Source organism: Lutra lutra, chromosome 13 (assembly GCF_902655055.1).
Source record: "Lutra lutra chromosome 13, mLutLut1.2, whole genome shotgun sequence".
NCBI lineage: Eukaryota > Metazoa > Chordata > Mammalia > Carnivora > Mustelidae > Lutra > Lutra lutra.
This window is the reverse complement of record NC_062290.1, coordinates 33,650,918-33,671,652: the sequence shown is the minus strand read 5'-3', so window position 1 is coordinate 33,671,652 and position 20,735 is coordinate 33,650,918. Positions and strand designations below refer to the sequence as shown.

The window sequence follows — 20,735 nt, the reverse complement described above, 5'->3', positions numbered from 1 at the left end:
TGCCAATAAACACATGAAAGACACAAAACTTCAAGAATAAAAGGTGAAAAATGAAATAATGAGGTATCTCTTTCAGATTATTAAATTAGAAAAAATATATGGTCTTCGGGTATGTGAGATGTTATTGTGGCTCTGGAGAGGAATTTGGCATTATCAAAATTTTAAATGCACGTGAAGTATGACTCAGCAATTCTATTTCTTAGAATCTCAGATAACTTGTATCTGTACAGAAGGAAGGATGTACAATCATCTCATTTCTGTTTGTAACAGAGAAAACAGTTACCTCTGGGAGCAACAGGAATTATCTGTTGCTTAAATTCTATTTGTAAACTCTGGATTTTTTAATAAGAATAGAGTCAAGATTGAAATTTAAAATAGTAATGAAAAAGATCTAGTAGGTCCATAAATACTGAGTTATAAAGAATTATACATTGTATTACTAAGTGAAAACATTACAGCCTATTAAACTGTGATACCATTTGGCTCCCCCAGGAACAGCAAGCCATTACATTCATGTATGTACAGAAAGGATCTGCAAGGACAATTGAATAAACAGTATCATTAGTTTTCTATAAAAGAGAATTGAGAATTCAAGAGTGTTAAGAATGGGAGACTGTTGGGGCACCTGGGTGGCTCAGTGGGTTAAAGCCTCTGCCTTCAGCCCAGGTCATGGTCTCAGGGTCCTGTGATCGAGCCCCACATTGGGCTCTCTGCTCAGCAGGGAGCCTGCTTCCTCCTCTCTCTGCCTGCCTCTCTGCCTACTTGTGATCTCTGTCAGAGATAAATAAAATTAAAAAAAAAAAAAAAAGAATGGGAGACTGTCTTAACAATGTTTAGTACTCTGTGGAAAGAGCCAAGATGCCCTTCAACAGATGAATGGATAAAGATGTGGTCCATATACATAATGGAATGTTACTCAGCCATCAGAAAAGGATGAATACCCAACTTTTGCATCAACATGGATGGGACTGCTAGAGATTATGCTAAGTGAAATAAGTCAACCAGAGAAAGTCAATTATCATATGGTTTCATTTATTTGGGGGAATAAAAGGAATATCATGGAAGACATTAGGAGAAGGAAGATAAAAATGAAGTGGGGGGGAATTGGAATAGGAGACGAACCATGAGAGACTACGGACTCTGGGCAACAAACTGAGGGTTTTAGAATGGAGGGAGATCAGGGGGGATGGGTGAGCCTGGTGATGGGTATTAAGGAGAGCATGGATTGCATGGAGCACTGGGTATTATACACAAACAATGAATCATGGAACACTACATCAAAAACTTATGATGTACTGTATGGTGACCAACATAACATAATAAAAAAATAAGAAGAATAAAAAAAGGAAAAAAGAAAACCCACAGACAAGGAAATTAAATCATTTTCTATTAAATATGTGTAATTTAAAATTAATGTTTAACTGTGGAGGGTTAGCCCATTTTCTTTACTTAAATGAAAATTTTAAATGAGCACTATGAATTCTTCTGGAGTCTTTCAGTGTATCAAAACCCCTTTGTAATCTAACCTCTGGAGACACCCAAAGAGAACAAAATAAATAAATAAAATTCAACAGTCAGGGCTCATTGCCAGCTTCGTTTTATCTCATGTTTAATGAGCATGCCTTTTCCAAGAACAATAACACCCCAGTGTAAAATGACTCACCATTCTAAAGATTTAGATATATTGCTAGTGAACCAATGTCTCCTAAAACAAAACTAACAAATACTAAAATGCCTGTCACAACATGATTATTCTATAAGATAGCTTTTATGCTTGTCTCCCAAGTACAGCATTAAAGGAGCCATTCTGTTGTACTTACCCACCCCCCTCCTCCCCACAGCGGGGCAGCTAAAAGCTGAATGAAAAAATATAAATTAGATCATATATTGAACATTGTACCTTTCCTGCTTAGGTCCCTTTCCCTCACCTAATACCATTTACAAAACTCCCCTTCTAGCATTACCAAGTATTTTTAAAATTTGGTTTCATAAAAAATCACCACTGCAATGAACCACAAGTATACCAATTTACAATGTGGAATGATTTCTTTATGGCTCAGTTATTAAACCGTGAAAAAGAGTGCTTGTAATCAAAGTGCTGACACAACATTAACAACAGTGGTGAGAAGGACATTGTTATAATACAGCTAGCTATTGCACCTGTTTGTTATTTGTGGTGGAGAGAAATCATGTTCCAGTGGCTCTTCTATATAACATCAGTTAAAGAAATGCCAATACCAACATTCTCAAGCCACCTCATAGGAAGCTCTCATTTTAGCTGACATATCCGTAAGTACCACTAAAGCCAATTTTCAGTGCTATAGAAAATTATGAAATTGAAGTATTTACTTATCTGCCATGTTCATAACAGAAATGCAAAACCATAAAATAGGGCTGTCTGGGCTTGGAAAACAAAGAGTAATTAACCACATTAACAGAAAGATAGCTTACAAAGTGCTGATCAACAAAACATGGAAGAAACCATTTCTGGAGATGTGGCTCATTTATCAGGGTTGAGGAGGGAACAGGATCTCACATAAGGACAGGGCTGGCATGAATTCTGAGTGATTAGGAAACTAAATGACAGGTTTCCTGCAGTCATCTTTTGAGTGGATATTCCACAGGCTCCAGTGAATTTCATACTAGCAAGTGAATTCTCCAATTTAAATGCCCACATCAATTTTGTACTGTAAGTAAAACCACAAATATTGGTTAATCATCATGTTCCAGGCACTGGGCAATTTCAATGAATCACAAAGATCCAGCCCTCAATGAAGTTACCTTCTGCTGGGATAGCAGACAAACTAAACCAGGAGACTATTTAAGTGGTAGAGGATGTCAAGTACTATGGGAGTGGGCCATGGAATAATCTACAGAAAGTGATGCCAGCAGATTCTGGCCTTTTCTAATAGGAAGGGGGATCAGAAATTTAAGAGGAGGAATAAGACTTCATAGGCCATGAAAAAAGTCAACAACTTTATTCTGACTGAGACAGTGAGGTTCGAACACAGCAAGAACATAATTTGACCTATATTTTAACTGGATCATTCCAATGGCTGTGTTGACAACAGACGATAAAGGTTCAAGAGGAGAAATAAAAAATGCCAAGTGAAATAAGTCAGTTGGAGAAAGACAAATACCATATGATTTCATTCATATGTGGAATTTAAGAAACAAAACAAATAAACAAAGGAATAAAAAAGAGAGACAAGCCAAAAAACAAACTCTTAACTATAGAGAACAAACTGATGGTTACCAGGGGTAGGGGGTAAATAGGTGATGGAGATGCACTTGTTATGATGGGCACTGAGGAATGCATAGAATTGCTGAATCACTATATTGTACACCTGACACTAATGAACACTGTATGTTAACTATACTGGAATTGAAATTAAAAAAAAACTTTTTTAAAAAAAGGTAGAAACAAAAAGAGGACAGTCAGGCATGTGAAAGGAGACACTGTTCATGAAGTTGGCCATAGTGCTCCACAACCTAGGAGACAGGCTGAGCTAGACACTGATAAATACAGGCCATCAATGACTAGCTGCTGTTTAAAAGCATCAAAGCTATGACATGGATGAGATTACCAAATGGGTTAATACAGAGAAGAGGCCCAGGTTTGAGTTCTGGGGAATGAAAAGAAATGACAGTAAAGAAAGAGGAGAAGCAGGAGCGTATGGGGTTCTGGGAGCCAAGAAAAAACAGTGCTTTAAACGGGAGACAGTGATCAACTGACAGGCACAGAAATTCTATAAAACATGGACAAAGCCTGTGACTAGAATAAGTTTAAGAGAAGTGGTGGGGGTGGAGAAGAACTTGAAGAATAGATACATGAATTAATAAAGACAATTCTTTTAAAGAATGTTACTATACAAAGAGGAATGGAGAAATAGGGTGGAGCTGGTAAGGAAGAAGGATCAAGAGAGGTTTTATCGGTTTATTTGAAAATAGAAGGAATTGCAGCTTATTGGATGATAATGAGAATCACCTAGAGAGGGGAAATCTGCTGGTATGGGAAAGAAAGGGATGAATCATTGGAACTATGATCCTGTGTATAATAAGAGAGGGGGTAGCCAAAGGTAGGAGCAGAGATATTGTGGATATGATGCAGATGGAAACTTGAAGATCTCCACTGATGGTTTCCTGTTGCTCAGTGAAATATGAAGTAAGTTCACAAAGTCAGAGTAAGGATGGGGGAGAAGAATGGAAGCTTCAGGTGACAGAGCTATGAAACAGTCAACCTGGACAGTGGTAGAGGGACTGCATGATGGGAATGCAGCATGAATTACTCGCATCCCTGAGGACACACCAACAGTTACAAGCTGAAAGCAAGAGCAATCTGCATAGTGGATGTTTCTCCACAGCCATATTCAGCTATAGGAATGCAGGTGCAGAGCTGATACATAATGGGATTTACCAGGATTGAGTTGTATGGACAGTAACAAAGTAAGCAAGTGGAAGGAGAGCTGGAAGTGTGCTCAAGGAAACATATTAGCTAAAAACAATAGTAAGGGCAAGAGCGGAGGGAGAGACTGAAAAGCTGGAGCAATACTGGGAGTCACAGTGGGGTAAAGGATTCCTGGATTCCAGGAACTAGAGACTGTGAGCTAGTAAGAAAGAAAAAATAGCAGTCTGAGAAAGATGCATCATACTTCAGACTGGGCAAGGACACTGCCAGTTAAGAGTGAAAACGAATGAATGACCCTTTCAAAAGGCTTTCTACTGAATACTGTATTAGTTCTATATTACTGCAGTAACAAATTACCTCAAACTTCATCACTTAAAATAACACCAATTTATACAGTTCATTAGGTCAGAAGTCCAAAATGGGTCTCACTAAAATCAAAGGCTAAAATCAAGGTGTCAGTGAAGTCATTCATTTCTGGAGGCTCTCTAGCTTTTCTTTGCTCTGACTCTAGCTGTAAGGGGTTGCCTGCATGTCTTGGCTCATGGCCCTCCTCCATTTGCAAAGCCTGCAACAGCAGGTCAAGAGTTTTTCACTTTACCTCATTCTGACCTTCTCTTCTGCCACCCTTTTCCATAGCCAAGGACCCCTGAGTCTACATTGGGTAAACCCAGATATCATAAAGTGATTAGCAACCTTAATTTCATCTACTACCATAATTCTGTTTTTTATGCAACATTGACAAACACACTCATAGGTTCCAGGGATCAGAACATGGACATCTTGGGGAGCGGGTGTGCACTTACTGCATTATAACTATTTAAATGTCATCATACAACCATTTGTATGAATGGAATATAACAGAAGAATATAAAGCCATACATACTCTGTTTATTTCAAATTCAATTTTTCCCTGGATTTATCTTCCTAATAGCACTGCTTACACCAATATAAAAATTAATTTGAGATTTGCAGAGTATCTATCTGATACAGGGTAGCAAGGCAAGCACATGAGCAGTGGCAAGAAGCACCTCTATAATTTAAGACTGGTCAGAGATCATCTACATGAAGCTTAATGCATTTACATAACCATATTTCCAGGAACCTGAGCAAAGTACTTCAAGTTGAACATATACCTTACTTTGTTAAAACAGTACAACATTTGGCTTTCAAGTAAAAACCCGGCTGGTTTATTCTTTCTTCCCAGCATCACCTTCTATAACAAATAGGAAAGTACTTGATTTCTTCATCCTGCCACTGGATTAATTTTTGCTATTCATGAGAAGTGCCTGCACTGCACTTCACCCCCATCCCCAGGGTTCCCTTTCCTCATTGCTAAGGAGATGTGTCTTGTAGCCTGGTGACCTCCAGGCATGCACATCCTGGTGTGTAGTACAGTATGTTATGTTCTCCATAATGTCAGTCATTATTCTTCCTGACTTCACTTGTGCTCTCTGGTTGAAGCACTTAAGATTAATGAGGCATTTGTTCTCAATCAAGAAGCTATTTATGAATATAGTTCCACTTACAATAAGTTGTGTAGACTTCTCTTTCTCTCTGTTACCAAGTGGAGGGAGGGAGGAAGAAGAAAGTAAAGAAAAAAAAATGATTTGGGACTTTTTAGCCTGTAAGCAGTTCCCTAACTGGAAGGCTTCCACATTGTCAGGATAATTGATATCCTCAAATGTGCTGTTCTATTTGGTTAAATTTAAAATAATTATTACCACCCTGGCCTTCGTGAGCCAAGGTTTAAGGCTGCAGCTATTTAGAACACTCTGCCTCTTCAGGAAGCAAGAGGTAACTGTGAAGCCAAATGTATTTCCTCAAATGGGAGAGTGTGGTCCCAGCTAGTGGCTTACAGGGACACCTCAATGGAGAGGAGTAATTACATAAGCAACCACTTGACTACAAACCGCCACCACGCACTTGTGAATGCCCTGCCTTTAACAAGAACAGAGCCTTTCTTTTTCTACTAGTTTCACTGTATATGAGGATCAAAGTCAGCCTTTCAGGCTGACTGCCTCCTATCACCTGGTCTTAAGTGTCTCAAGGAATTAAAAAAAAAAAAAATACAGCATAAAACACATCACAGGGCACAGCAGCGCCACCATGACCACTCAAGGCCATAAGCCAAACTGATCTAAAAATCAATGGCTCTGATCTACAAAGCCACTTCAGAGCTCTTCGTAAAAGAAAAATGTCAATGCTATTGTCAGTTGAGAAACTGACGATTCAGAAGATTATCCAGTTCTGGGGAAGGTCCTCTGGGCAGAAACTAGAGTAAATATGAAAGGGTAAAGAAACTGCTCTACTCAACCACTCAGTAATGCTAATTAACCTACATTAAAGTAGATAACAAATTCTAGTATAATTACGCTAGAAGTTAGTGCTGGATTGACTTTCAATGGAAACAAAAATCATTTAAAAACCTTGTCAGGGGCGCCTGGGTGGCTCAGTGGGTTAAGCCGCTGCCTTCGGCTCAGGTCATGATCTCGGGGTCCTGGGATCGAGCCCCGCATCGGGCTCTCTGCTCAGCAGGGAGCCTGCTTCCTCCTCTCTCTCTGCCTGCCTCTCTGCCTACTTGTGATCTCTCTCTGTCAAATAAATAAATAAAATCTTAAAAAAAAAAAAAAAAAAAAAACCTTGTTCAAAAACTGGCCAGTTGCTTAGCCTTCTTCCCACTCTAAAAACAAGAAACTGAGATAAATGAGTCTGGGCCTGGAAATCTGAAGACCAGTGTACTGCCATGAATCCAGGCTCTCTTACCATATTGTAGGGGAATCAGGGAGCAAAAGACTGACTCTCTAAAACCCTGGTACATTATCTGTAAAAGAAGATTTCTGACAGAGATAAAGAATTCTTTAGTCCTTATCAGTGTTACATTTTATGGAGGCTGTATGCTGCTTATATTAGTTTATATTTAAATCAATTGTTATTCTGAATTTGTAAGTCAAAAGCTGAAAAATAAAACTTTTCTAAATAAAAGACTTCAAAGAGTATAATGATTGGCAATTTCTAAAATTGGTTATCAGTACAATTATTTTTATCTGGGGAACTAAAGAGGGTAAGGGTTGTGTTATGTGGCAAAGGTAACATAAACCTTAAACATACAGATTTTCTTTAATAATCTCCAGCCTAAGAGAACTCTTTATTATGGAGAGAGGGAAAGCACTACCTTGAAATTCAACAGAGCTAAGTTAGAGTTGCTTCATAACAGAGGCACCTCCATCTACAAGACCCAGTCTCAATGCAAAGCGGGAACCAAAGACTACCCAATAAACCACCTTCCCAATCATCAGACAGAGTACAGAGAAAGTTACACAGGTTGGTACTTAACTGTTCTCAAAGATCTGACAAGCTACCACTTCCAAGAGGTCAATCATTTTTACCTGAGACCTAAAAGCTGACAGACTAAGGTACACACCAAATCAGGAGTTCAGACAAATGCATTCCAACAAATGACTTAGATTCTTCCAGTCTACAAGCTTTAGCAACACCATGGGAGTGAGTTTTGTAAAGACCACCTCAGGAATTTCTAGAATTTAACTTTGTGACTATGATTTATGCAGAAAAAAAGAGTTCATTTTCTTTCAGAAGTCAAATAAAATAGCTATTTTCAGCCTCAGAGGGCATGAATGGCAACCACTACCTAATCTATAGATATCACTTACTTATTGTCAAGCAGTAAAAAAATAAAACACCAAAATGTTTTCTTTTAATCACTGCAATTCCATATTCCATTCTTTATAAGAGGAAAGGAAATGCAAATCCCGAATTATCATTAAGGAATAACTTGTTCATATCTATGTTACTCCATTAAAAAAAAAAAAAAAAAAACCAAGAAAAATAAAGGGCATAGTGAATAAATGTAAAAACATATTTCATGTTTGGGTTTTGATTTCCTGAAACCATTTTGGGGGAAAAAATGTTGTTATTACAGATATGTCACACATATATAATACAACTTTATTATTCTACATAGTACAATAAATGCTATTCAATAGATGTGTGCAATTACCTAGTTTATACATTTCATTATACAAAATGAAAATTCCAACCTATAAAGTGTTTTTTTTCAATTTTTCATTACAAAATCTGCTTTTCCATACAATGGTAAATATTTGCCCAAGAATATAATATACAGCTATTTTTTTAATACTGTATTACTTGTAAGCAAAAATACTGAAACAAATTCTCCTAAATTAAGTGTAATGGGATATACTGAAATAAAAAAGAATTTAGATAATGTATATTGTCATGCATTCCCAAGTAGCAAGTAGATAAAGTTATAGTAAGACCTTGAGGTCACTGGTTTGTTAAAAATTTTCTTTAGCTCATAAAAATGACACTGATCTGGCCGATAATTATCAGTGCCACTTGTATTCTTATACTTTTCTGTTATTCAACACCTCTGACTAGTTTAAGAAGTGCATGATAAATTTAGTATGCTTGAAGGTCCCCAATTCTTAAGGAAAGCTAATTAAAGCAAAATGGAAATACAAAGCAACACAGAATCAAGGGCTTTTAGGGTCAGAAGAGATCTTAGATATAATCTCTAACAGAGCCTTCTCATTATATTGCTTTTAAATCTTTCTTTAATTTGGATTTTGTTTAGATTTTAAGTATGTGAGCTACTGTGTTTACCTGCCCGAGAATTATCTAAGGTAATAAAAAGCTCCATAGAAAGACCTAGCACAATGTGTCTATGATACACAATTTATTTGAAATTGGTCACACTGACAATGGAAAAGTACAGCACAGGCTTAATGCTGCCAAGGACAGAAGACTGGCAACTCATGATTTGTCAAAGTCATAAATCTGAGTATGATGTGACTTTCCATGATAAGTTACCAATCCTTACACGCAGTTTTCACCACCACTTATGGCACTAAAACAAAACTTCACAGCCCCTATCCCCTGAAAGGTCCCTGAAGAAATATCCAAATTACCTAGACAGAAAAAAATCACCAGACACCTACATTATCCTTAAATTTTAAGAAAAGAAAATCTTATCCATATTCCCTTTTAACCTCCTTAACCTGATGATATTTATTTTACCCTTTGGAATTCTATATTATAAATTCTTCAAAAGATAATATAGAAAATCCTATTTTTACTCTACATAATATAAAGCATATCAATTATTATTATTATTATTATTTTTAATAGTAGTAAGTATTCAGGTTACTGGCCCATTCCAGACATCTAACAAACATCTTTCTTCATAATAAGAAGTGTATCCTTAAAGAAATAGTCAGGTATTTCACAGAAATACCCAGAATGGAAAAATTTTTTTTCAGTGTAGGGATAAAAAAGAAAAGGTGGGAAAAAAAATTTCAAAGAAAGCAATACATATTCTATGTTTTTACAGTGAGAATACTAGCATTTTTAATTAGTAGTGACTTGTAGTCATTATACAGTGGAAAGATGCAGATTAGAGAAAACTATAGCAAATTAGATCAAAAGTGATTAGACTCACATTAAAAATCAAAATAAGAAAAACATGGTAGAATCAGAGTATTGACAGTCTATATTGGTAATGTTTGGCATGTGCTCTCAAGGCATACGGTAACAGAGTAAAAACTGCTCCAAAATCCATTTTATAAATAGTCACAAAAAGGTCGAAAACAAATAGCTGAAAATAAAATAATCCAATAGAGCTGAGTTATAAGCCATAAACTCGAACATAGCTTTCAGTTAGTTGCATCTATTCACCTGAGCTGTACTGAAATAGGAAAATCGGCACAAAGCAGTAACATTTAAAAGAATGATGGGATGTACAACTTAAATCTCAGGATCGACCGGTATTTGGGGGGTTCTTTATTTCATTTCATTTGAATTTGGATATAAAGCCAGGATCCTAGAATCTAAGTTGGGGTACAATCCAAAATTTCTAACTTATCTCTTCCCCCAACCCATTCAATTAAAGCTGCAAAGAAGCTGAGGCTTCTTCTTTCTTGTTTTAACAGACACAAATGGATAAAGTAAAGAAACAATAGCAAAAGGAAACACAGTGAGCACTGAGCGAGACTCTGGAAACAGTGAGAGCACTGAAGGCCACAAAGGTCTGGCCCATATCTCTGGGATCACAACCTTCTTACTTTATGTTTCACCCCTTCAGAAATGATCCAACACCGCACCGGTGATAAGGTGCTACAGAGGTAAATGAGACAAAGCTCCGGCCTCTGGTTACTTAAAAACTATCACAACAGTTGGGGCCAGAGTGATGTCCCTTGTTAGAATTGGTAAATCAAAAGACAGCTGGTCAGCATTGATTCCAGCTTTGCATGCATCCTCAGTTACCTTGCCAGGGCTGACAGTGACAAACCGACTACTTTCCATCATTAGATGAAATAATACCTACAGCGCCTTTGCTTCTAAAATTTAAATTATTGATGCTTACCTCCATGATACGTTACTATTATAGTCTCGTTTTCCCCCCAGCTTTACTTAAATATAATTGATATTTTAACATCTAAGTTTAAAATGTGTAACATAAAATGTACAACATGATGATTTAATTTATGTATGTATACTGAGAAATATTACCAAAATAAGATTAGGTAGCACATCCATCACCTCACATAATTTCTTTTACTTATTTATTTTTTGTGGCAAGAACTTTAAAGATCTTAGCAATTTTCAAGTACAGTACTATACAATAGAGTATTTCTAACTATAGTTGTTACTATGCTGTATATTAGATTCCCAAAATGTATTCATTTTAAAACTTGAAGTCTGTACCCTTAACCACCTTTACCTATTTCCCCCATGTCCTGCTCCCAACAATCAACAATTAACTTTCTGCTCCCATGAGTTCAGTGTGTTAAGATTACACATATAAAATAGAGTACACAGTATTGTCTTTCCCTGACTTATTTCACTTAGAATAGTGCTCTCAAGGTCATTTATGTTGTTGCAAATGGCAGGATTTCCTTCTTTTTTATAGCTGAATATGAAATTCCAGTGTGTATCTTCATATACATATAAATACACACCTCATTTTCTTTACCCATTCATCCACCAGTGGGAAGTCTTTAAAATGGATCTTTAAAGAAGAGAACCACCACACTCAAGTCTCACATATACCTTAAAAAGATAAATATAAGGTATTTCAGGCTACCCTCTTCTAACCCTCCAGGTGTGCAAAGTACTCACCATAAAATGAAACAGAATTAGCTAGAACAGTCACATCTGTTGTATTAATATATATCCCAAGCAAAATATGCTATCGGAATATTTTGCATTCGCAATGAATAAGAAGTCTTACATTTACAAATACATTTAAAAAGAAAATCCCAGGAAATAATTAGGAATTAGAATTCATGATGTACAAACCATCAATCAAATGTTACCTGACCTCCCTTGCACTGTTAGATTTCCATTAGCTCCTTTGGAGCCTCCACTGAAAGGAGTTCCAAGACTTCTCTAGAATCTAAAACTGACAATGTGAGACTGATTCCTGAAGAAGTCTAAGGATACTTTTAAAATGCAATCATCCAATCATTAAGCATCTGCCTTCAGCCCAGGTCATGATCCCAAGGTCCTGGGATGGAGCCCTGCATCAGGTTCCCTGCTCAGTGGGAAACCTGCTTCTCCCTCTCCCACTCCCCCTGCTTGTGTTCCCTCTCTTGCTGTCTCTCTCTCTCTGTAAATTAAATAAATAAATAATTTTTTAAAAAATGCAATCATGGGGTGCCTGGGTGGCTCAGTGGGTTAAAGCCTCTGCCTTCAGCTCAGGTCATGGTCTCAAGATCCTGGGATCAAGCCCCGCATCGGGCTCTCTGCCTAGTGGGGAGCCTGCTTCCTCCTCTCTCTCTCTCTGCCTGCCTCTCTGTCTACTTGTGATCTCTGTATGTCAAATAAAAAATAATAATAATAATAATAATAATGCAATCATTCCAGCCACAAAATCCAAAGAATCATATTTGTCTACTAAAAATTAATATTGTAGCACTCACAGCCACACTGAATAAGGGAATTAAAACCAAAACATTGATATTATCACTTACTTCTCTGCAATGCTAAATTGCAACTCACTGATCTCTCAGGAGAAAAAAAATAGGATCTGAGCTTCATAGACAAAGTCCATTCAAATGGATAAGTTGAAAAAACAATTGGTGCACTATGAATTCAGATCATTTCAACTTAGAAATAAGGTATTACGTGGGTCTAAAAAAATTATTGTAAAATTGTATTCAAGCGTTTTCATTTCTTTTGCAAAGAGATTTACATGGTATCAATAATGAAACACAAAAGATATTTTCTGAGGGTATGAGGGATTAAGACTAATAGGAGGTTTAAATCAGTTCTAAAGGGTTATTAATCTAGTATTTCCTTCTTAAAACATGCTAAAGGAGAACAGTATAAACTATCACAAGCAGCATTAGAATCAGGGTGGACAGCCTCGGCCTGGTCCTGGCTCTGCCACACAAAGGACAATGGTACCTTGGGTAAACAGGAGTGCTCAGGGTGTAAACACATAAGTCAAGCAGTAATTGTAGATGGAATAAAGAATTCTTCATGCCTTGGTGAACTGGATTAGAATATCTCTAATCTTGAAACCTATACTTCAGGGTGAATGAGAGGACATCACTGGCTAGACTGATTCTACAAAACTTTAATTTGGCTCATAAAACAATATAAGACCTGCATGGTAAATAAGAACTGAATATACTTATTACTTCAAGACTTCCAGGCTGATTTTAAGATACTCTGTATTTATATAATTTTTGTTAATATAATGATCACATCGAAGGAAATACAAAAATGTTTTCTGGGACCCCTAATGAAAGAATTCTTAAATTGGAGATATTACCTCTAACACCAAACAGATCAGATTATTTGGGCTATAAAGAATGTCCATACTTTCCCTCATTTTCCCTTAGTACCTAAAGTGAATGCCAGCAAAAAAATCATTCAGAAGGACATTTTCAGACATCTTTAATTTACAGTCACCATATGTCTCTTTCAACACTGAGAGCTAAACATTTGTATCATGACATAAATTTTTATCATGCAAGGCTCCTCCTCCCTTTATCGTCCCTCAGGATTTTAACTCTGGTTGCAAAGAAATTTAATTCATTGTCATTAGAGATCATTGAGAAACAAAGTAAATGCTACTATTACAATTGAAATCACCTGCTCTGAGATTAAGAGTGAGGGATACAATGTTAAGATCTAATAGGTCCTAACTTTCAAAAATGATCTGATGCTTCTTGAAAGAGAATTTTTTTAAGAAATATCAAAGTAGCACATAATTAAATGGAAAAATAGGTGACATGGTGAGTTACTATAACTTAATGCTTGGATGTAGCTAAAGTTTCAACAGGGTTCATTAGGAAAAACAAGGTAGATGAGGAGGAATCTGTGTTCCCTAAGCAGGGTATCATTTGTTGTTGAAAGAATCTGTCCCAAGTTTACAGTAACGCCTGGCAAGATCCCAAAGTTTCTTGAAGTATGAATGAATGAATGAATAAGTGGGGAAAGACCTCATACCAGTGGAAAAGTTATGTATGAGCATGGTTTTGTCAGGGGTCAGGGAGGATCCTCACCTTGAGTGTGACTTAGAATATTTATTTTCAAAAACTACAAAATAGACCTAGGCAGGAAAATGAAGGAATATTTTAGACTTGCTCTGATAAACTGGCAGTCTCTGTAGGCTCCTGAGTAGAGGAGTGACACTTAGATATTTATTTAATATTTATATGATGAATAGAGCCATTAGATAGGATGATTTGAAAAGAGAAGATCAGAAAAATATTAAGTATAGAAGTAAGTGCACACAAAACCATGCATACAGCCTTACCTTACTGCTAGATTAAATGTCTTCACAGTGCAGAGAGTGAGCAGAGGGGTTAAAATATATTAAAATAGGCCACTTACTGCTGTCCATGCATTTCTTTTGCAACGGGCACATAGCCATCCATTACAGATCTCGTGAGAAGGGATACCATAGCAACCTATAAAATAATAGTATGGATCCATGAATTAGGTCTTTTGCATTTTGGTAGTATTATATATTTTAGCACTGAAAAAATAAAATCAGAACAACTGCCCACCATAATAGCATTTTTTAAAAATTTTATTTTATCTTATTTTTTTCCAGTGTTCCAAAGTTCATTGTTTATGCACCATACCCAGTGCCATAATAGCATTTTTGATTCTCATTGCTTAAAACAAAGCAGAAGCAAGGCTGTCTTCAAAGATACTTTTGGTTCTCATGCCTTGTAAAAGGATATCAGTCTCAGGAAACATGAGAATATGGGTCTCAATCAGTACTAATGCTCACAATAATTATCTGATAATTCTTGAATGGGCAAAATAATTAAATTTCTAATTTGTTGGGCCTTGTCCTTTACTCATACAAAATGTATTTCAAAATAAGCTGCAATTCATGAAAGAAAATTTAGGGAAGCTTTAAAATAATATAATAAATCAACTTTGACATATTTTACAAATTAATATAATTTAAAATTACATTTCAAAAATTATGCTTAATTAGCTTTAATCTCAGTGATAGGGACAGAGGATGCACAATTCACAGTTAGTGAAGCGGTATCTTCAGTTCTATTTGTCTATTCAATACATGCCTGACTCAAAATAACTATGTAAGGCAATAGCTGATGATCCAGATATAAGCAGCAATTATACAGTACCAACAAACATTTGTCACTCTGACTGCCTTTCAAAGGGCTTTGAAAGATTTAAAGAAGTAATTTTTAATATCAAATTTCTATAACATTTAAGTGAAAGAGAAAATAACAGAAATATAATTACCAAAGAAAAGCCTATCATAGTTAGCCAAGACTATAAAATGTTTAGTTCAAGCACATGTTTATGAAATACTACAGTTAAATTGTATAGCTTGTACATTCAGGAATCAAAATTAAATCCCAGTTTTCTTGGGAAATGATGCATTGACTGTTATAAACTTATAAAAATGTGAGGGTGAACATGTATATATGTGTGTGTGTGTTACAGATTGATATAAGTAAAGAAGGTTGCTATATTTCAAACACATAATGTTAAATCTCCTGGGGAAGCTGACAGTATCTAATCAATCAATAAATGATAGACACCAAGACTATTTCAACCCTAATGTTAGATTGGTAAATATAACTGGGGTAAATATAGAAGGTAATGCCTCTATTATAACCATTCGTGCTACAGAGACCATACATAACTATGTTAGCATGACATATGATTTGGCAAGATCTGGAATATTAAAATGCTTTAAAATAGACTTGCAGTAAAAAATAGCTACCTTTTCACATTTTAGAGGAGTTACATGGCAGGCAAATAAAAAATTATGTATTTGCCATGTATCCCATGATGTGAAATTACCAAATTATGGCAGGTATGGACCATCTCAGGACCATCTCAGTCCCAGGGAAAAACAAATGTAATGACTGGTCTCCCCTTGGAAGGCAACACAGATTTCCTTACCCTCCCAAAGAATAAAAATTAAACTCTATAATTAAATTTAACAATAATTCCCCAAATCACTGAAAAAACAGTCATGTCTCCTTAAAAAGTACAAAGAAAAATAATCATGAATTAATATCAGAGGTTAAAATTAAGTTTTTACAAACTATCTCTTAAAATAAGTAAAATTCAAATTTGCAAAAGGAGCCTCAAAATGTCCCCACATCTGTACAACAAACAAAACAAAATTGCTCTCCACTGATACTGTACAAAACTGTAGAAAAAGGGATTATTATACTTATACTTTTATCAGAAGAAATGTGAGAAAGAATGATCTAACCATTAAGAATGCCAATAGTTCAATTCAATAGATTTGGCAGGGGACAAAAGGGTGAGAAACAAAGATTATGTAAAGCACTGAAAAGCCAGTGATTGATCAATGAGAGATTCATTTACTTGCATGAACCCGTACACAGCACTTTGCACAGGAAATCAGAAGACTTGTTCCATCCTCTTCCAGAAAGGCATTAGGCGGAGAATATTCTATATTTTCTTCACTATAAATAAAACACATCTCTGGAATGAGGGGCTTAGTCTTTCCTCCCGGAGTAACCACTTCATCTAATTTTGTCTCCCATCTTGAATCATTTTCTTCATTGCTGCTATCTGGCTGAAAAACACAATATTCCCACATGAGTGAAAAACATGCAAAAAAGTTCATCATTTGTTCTGGTCACTCAAATCCACTAATAGCTGTTCCATTCACTAAGTTCCAGCTTCTGTTCTTCCTGTTGTTTTCCTTGATATAACTATTAGCTTTTTATCAATGTTCCTCTTCGGGCTCCCATCCAGAAGCTAAGCTGTAGAAACAGGAGGACATTCTGTATATCTGCTTGTACGAAAAAGTTGATAACCTGCTAAAACTACATTCTTACATAAATAGTTCAGGAAAAGCATCAATTTTTCTGAGGAATTTTTATTTCTTTATTTACACTAAGTTAGCCGACTTGATTTCATTTACTAAAAATTTTACCTGGTTATACTTGAAGGAGTATTTTCAAAAACCTCAGTTTTAATCTTTGCAACAGTTTTTAGAGAATTTTTGAAGGTTTTGCTTCACCACAAAGTTTCAAAACCTCAAAACAGAAAGATCTGGCAAATGTCACTAAATAAGGAAATATAATGTGCAAAATAAAATTGTCATCCTTTACCAAAATATATGAAAAACATTTAGTGCTTAATTAAAACTCTAATTAATGAACTATCTTATCTCCAGAGATCTTATATTAAAAAGTTTCCCTAGGAGCACCTGGGTGGCTCAGTGGGTTAAAGCCTCTGCCTTCTGCTCAGGTCATGATCCCAGGGTCCTGGGATCGAGCCCCACGTCGGGCTCTCTGCTCCGCAGGGAGCCTGCTTCCTCCCCTCTCTCTCTCTGCCTGCCTCTCTGCCTACTTGTGACTTCTCTCTCTCTGTCAAATAAATAAAATCTTTAAAAAAAAAAAAAAGTTTCCCTATATCTTATAAGTTTAGTGAGAATTTCTTTAATTATTGGGGAAATACACAGGCAAAATATGATATACAAATAAGAGTCAATAAAAAGTTAAATTTTTCCAAGAAAACACAGACATTCAATGACTAAACAGAAAATAGTTTCTCAGTCACAAGGGCCCATCAAAGACAAGTGAGTTAAGTTTACTTCCTCTATTTTCAAAGCTAAAATGTGGCATATCACCCAATTTCATGCCCTGAAATATCTGAACAAAAAAGCACTTACTTTACACGAACTCTAAAAGAGAAGCAATCTTAAAATACTTCTGATTCCATTATTGAGACTATAACTCAGGACACAATGCTCACATCAATATGCTTTATAAAAATATTGTATCTTAAAGTAGGTCACAAAGTTCCACCCATACTAGATTCCTGAAGATCACTTTGAGTTTGTGTTAGAAAATGTGACCCTCAGTGAGCTAAAATGCCATCAGGATGACATATGGAATAACGCTGATGACAATACTACGTACAGCTAGCTGATGAGGGTGAACTGAACAATCCAGTTTGTATTGAGTCCTGCTGTATCTTACACATGTTCCATGTGGGAAGATAAAGAGAGACATTTTTTTTTTTTAAAGATTTTATTTATTCATTTGACAGAGAGAGATCACAAGCAGGCAGAGAGGCAGGCAGAGAGAGAGGAGGAAGCAGGCTCCCTGCTGAGCAGAGAGCCCGATGCGGGGCTCGATCCCAGGACCCTGAGATCATGACCTGAGCCGAAGGCAGCGGCTCAACCCACTGAGCCACCCAGGCGCCCCAAAGAGAGATATTTTAAATGTAGGCCCAGAGTTGACAATTATTGAGAGCGATATTTTCAAACACAAAACAGACTAAGGCCAAGTTCCCTCTTTGCAAAACTTCTACTATTGTTAAGCTTTAAGTTCTGCGTTTCTTTCTGAAAAAGGTTGGAACTGCTCCTTGACTGAAATGAACCAAGACTGACAAATGAATCACTTATTTTAAAATGATAAAGCACCACCAGAAGTGGCTTTCTAGTAACACTCAAAAATTCTGTTTGCTATTCTGTAACAGCCATGTAGCTACGTAAGTACTGATGTCTCCCTTTCCATGTACACACATACCTTAAAATGATTCACCTGTGTTTCTACAGTCATACAGAAAGCGCAGCAGTAAAGAAACCTGGCAGTGACCCTGCCACCATTATTACCTTGTAGTAGGGCATGAGGAGAGCACAGATGGCACAGTGTGGCTCCATTTTGGCCATGGCTGTATTATACTCCTGTTCAGCCACAAAGTTTGGGGACTTTGTCTGCCAGAGGTGGACCAAAGGCTTCGCCCAAGACTCTGTTTCTTCCACTTCCTCCTCTACTGATGGAACCTCAGGCAATTCTTCAAAACAAGGCATGTAAAAACAGTGAGCATGGGACCCAGAGAAAAACAACCCTGGTTATAAGAGAAGCAAACATTCCAAAGTATCATTGATATTAATGTCAGACAGGAAACCTATTTTATCTTTCAAATACATTCTGAGAGAAGCAGAGCAAAAAGAATGTCCTTTTTATCCTCTTCATCTTCAAGAGCTAGGTCAGATCTGATGGCCAGACCATGAGCCTCCTTTTGAAACCCTCCCCATCCCTGCCAGGAATAACTCCCTCCTGCAATTTCACTACTTCTGTATTTCTACTGCTACCACTAACATCTCCCATGGTAAAACAGCTTATATCTGTGAAATTTCCTTCCAATTAGCAGAGGAATTCGCTGGCCCAATAACTGCCTTACCAATATTTTTAGTTTCCTCACCTAATACTACATATGGCTTAATAAAAATGTATTAATTGAACTTCATTTAATTAACTTTTGGGTTCAAGAATTCATGACAAATAACATTTACAGAGTACCTATCATGTGCCAAGCAATACACTGCCATTACATAAATATGAAAAATAATTTTTATTCAACTCTTACTTGTTAAGATAATACTCCCAGAGGGTCAAATCTCTTAAACATGTATATCTATTAACATGCAAGAGGCAGAGATCTACTCCACAAAAATATTACTTTACAACATTTTATAGAAGGCCAGAAAAATACAGAAAGACATAACAGGTTAAAAGAAAAAAAAAATCTTAATGCCTATAGTAGCGGACAGTATATCAGAAGAGGTGACAGCAATCACAGCTACATCTAGTACTTAACATCTACAGCTGTGACACATTCTAAAACTCCTCACTACTAGCTGTCATAGTCTAACAAATAAATACTGTGGAGCAATGTCCTCAAGTACCAAGCACAGGTGTTTCTGTGAATCAGTGTGCTCCAGCCCTTACCTTGTTGACTTACCTGTTTTAAAAAAGTCAAAACAGATTTGCTGAGATGGAAAAATAAGAAGAGCTAAATGAAGCTGAAAAGAACTCAAAAGACATCTGAGTGAAATGCCAACTGAGTGAAAGGTAATGTTCCTGCTTCCATGTTGGCAGTGGTGGTATTATTATTATTATTACTATTATCAATAATGGAAAATGCTTAGTACTCAGCCAGGCAGTGTTTAAAAACAAAAGGTAAGAACCTTAGCCTATATTTGCAAGGAAGTAATCTACCACTAAACAAACGCACACTGCTTCCCCCTCAGTCTCCCTACAATACAGAATAGAAGGCTACCTATGAAGACTTAGATTTGACAAATGAAAGACAGGAGTTGAAGAGCTGACCGGGAATTTGAAATACCATTAAGTCCTTAACTCACAAGCTAACCTCTCCCACATACATACTAAAAATGGATCTAAACAAAAAGAAATCCTTTAGGTTTGAACAGCTACTCCCTCTTCCTGACATATAATCGATTTATCATATCACTTGCTTTATTATAAAAGGTTAAAACACACAAGATAAATGAACCCTTTGGTTGGTCATAAGTTAATGTGGGTAGTTCTCAAAACATTTTTAGGAATACAGGAAATACTATTTAGTTCTGAAATCCCTAACAACAAAAAAGTAAAGGAGGGCAAATACTTCCACTTCCAATATACAGAAGAGGAAAATATTTTTTCTATTGCAGCTTTTAAATGTTTTGACATTTGGCATAACTATGCCTAGGAATTTCCTCTCTTCCTCCCTTTCTTCAACTAGAGTTGACTAATGAACCTCTAAATGCATCACTGTACTTTCATTAGTACACAATTATCTCACAACACGATGTATTTTAAAACATGCCATGTAATAGAAATAGATTCTTACATTTTTTAACCATCAAATTAGTTCAGGGTGCCTGGGTGGCTCAGTCAGTTAAGCATCCAACTCTGCTTTCAGCTCAGATCATAATCTTGGGCTTGTGAGGTCCAGTCCCGCATCAGGCTCTAGGCTGCACACAGAGCCTGCTTAAGATTCTCTC

The 20,735-nt window shown here is 36.4% G+C and overlaps 1 protein-coding gene across 8 annotated transcripts in view; it reads right to left on the bottom strand.

Moving 5' to 3' along the window:
- Positions 1 to 20,735, bottom strand: part of KDM4C (lysine demethylase 4C) — a 470,115-nt gene that overhangs the window by 147,125 nt on the left and 302,255 nt on the right. For 4 of the 8 annotated variants that reach the window (XM_047699136.1, XM_047699137.1, XM_047699138.1 and 1 more), the window contains exons 13-16: positions 20,197 to 20,203; positions 18,555 to 18,741; positions 16,289 to 16,502; positions 14,291 to 14,367 (exon numbers count right to left, since the gene is read on the bottom strand). In XM_047699136.1, the coding sequence (XP_047555092.1) occupies positions 14,291 to 14,367; positions 16,289 to 16,502; positions 18,555 to 18,741; positions 20,197 to 20,203 (485 nt within the window). The remainder of the gene's footprint in view (positions 1 to 14,290; positions 14,368 to 16,288; positions 16,503 to 18,554; positions 18,742 to 20,196; positions 20,204 to 20,735) is intronic. The other 4 variants (XM_047699135.1, XM_047699139.1, XM_047699140.1 and 1 more) reach the window with 1 other exon arrangement.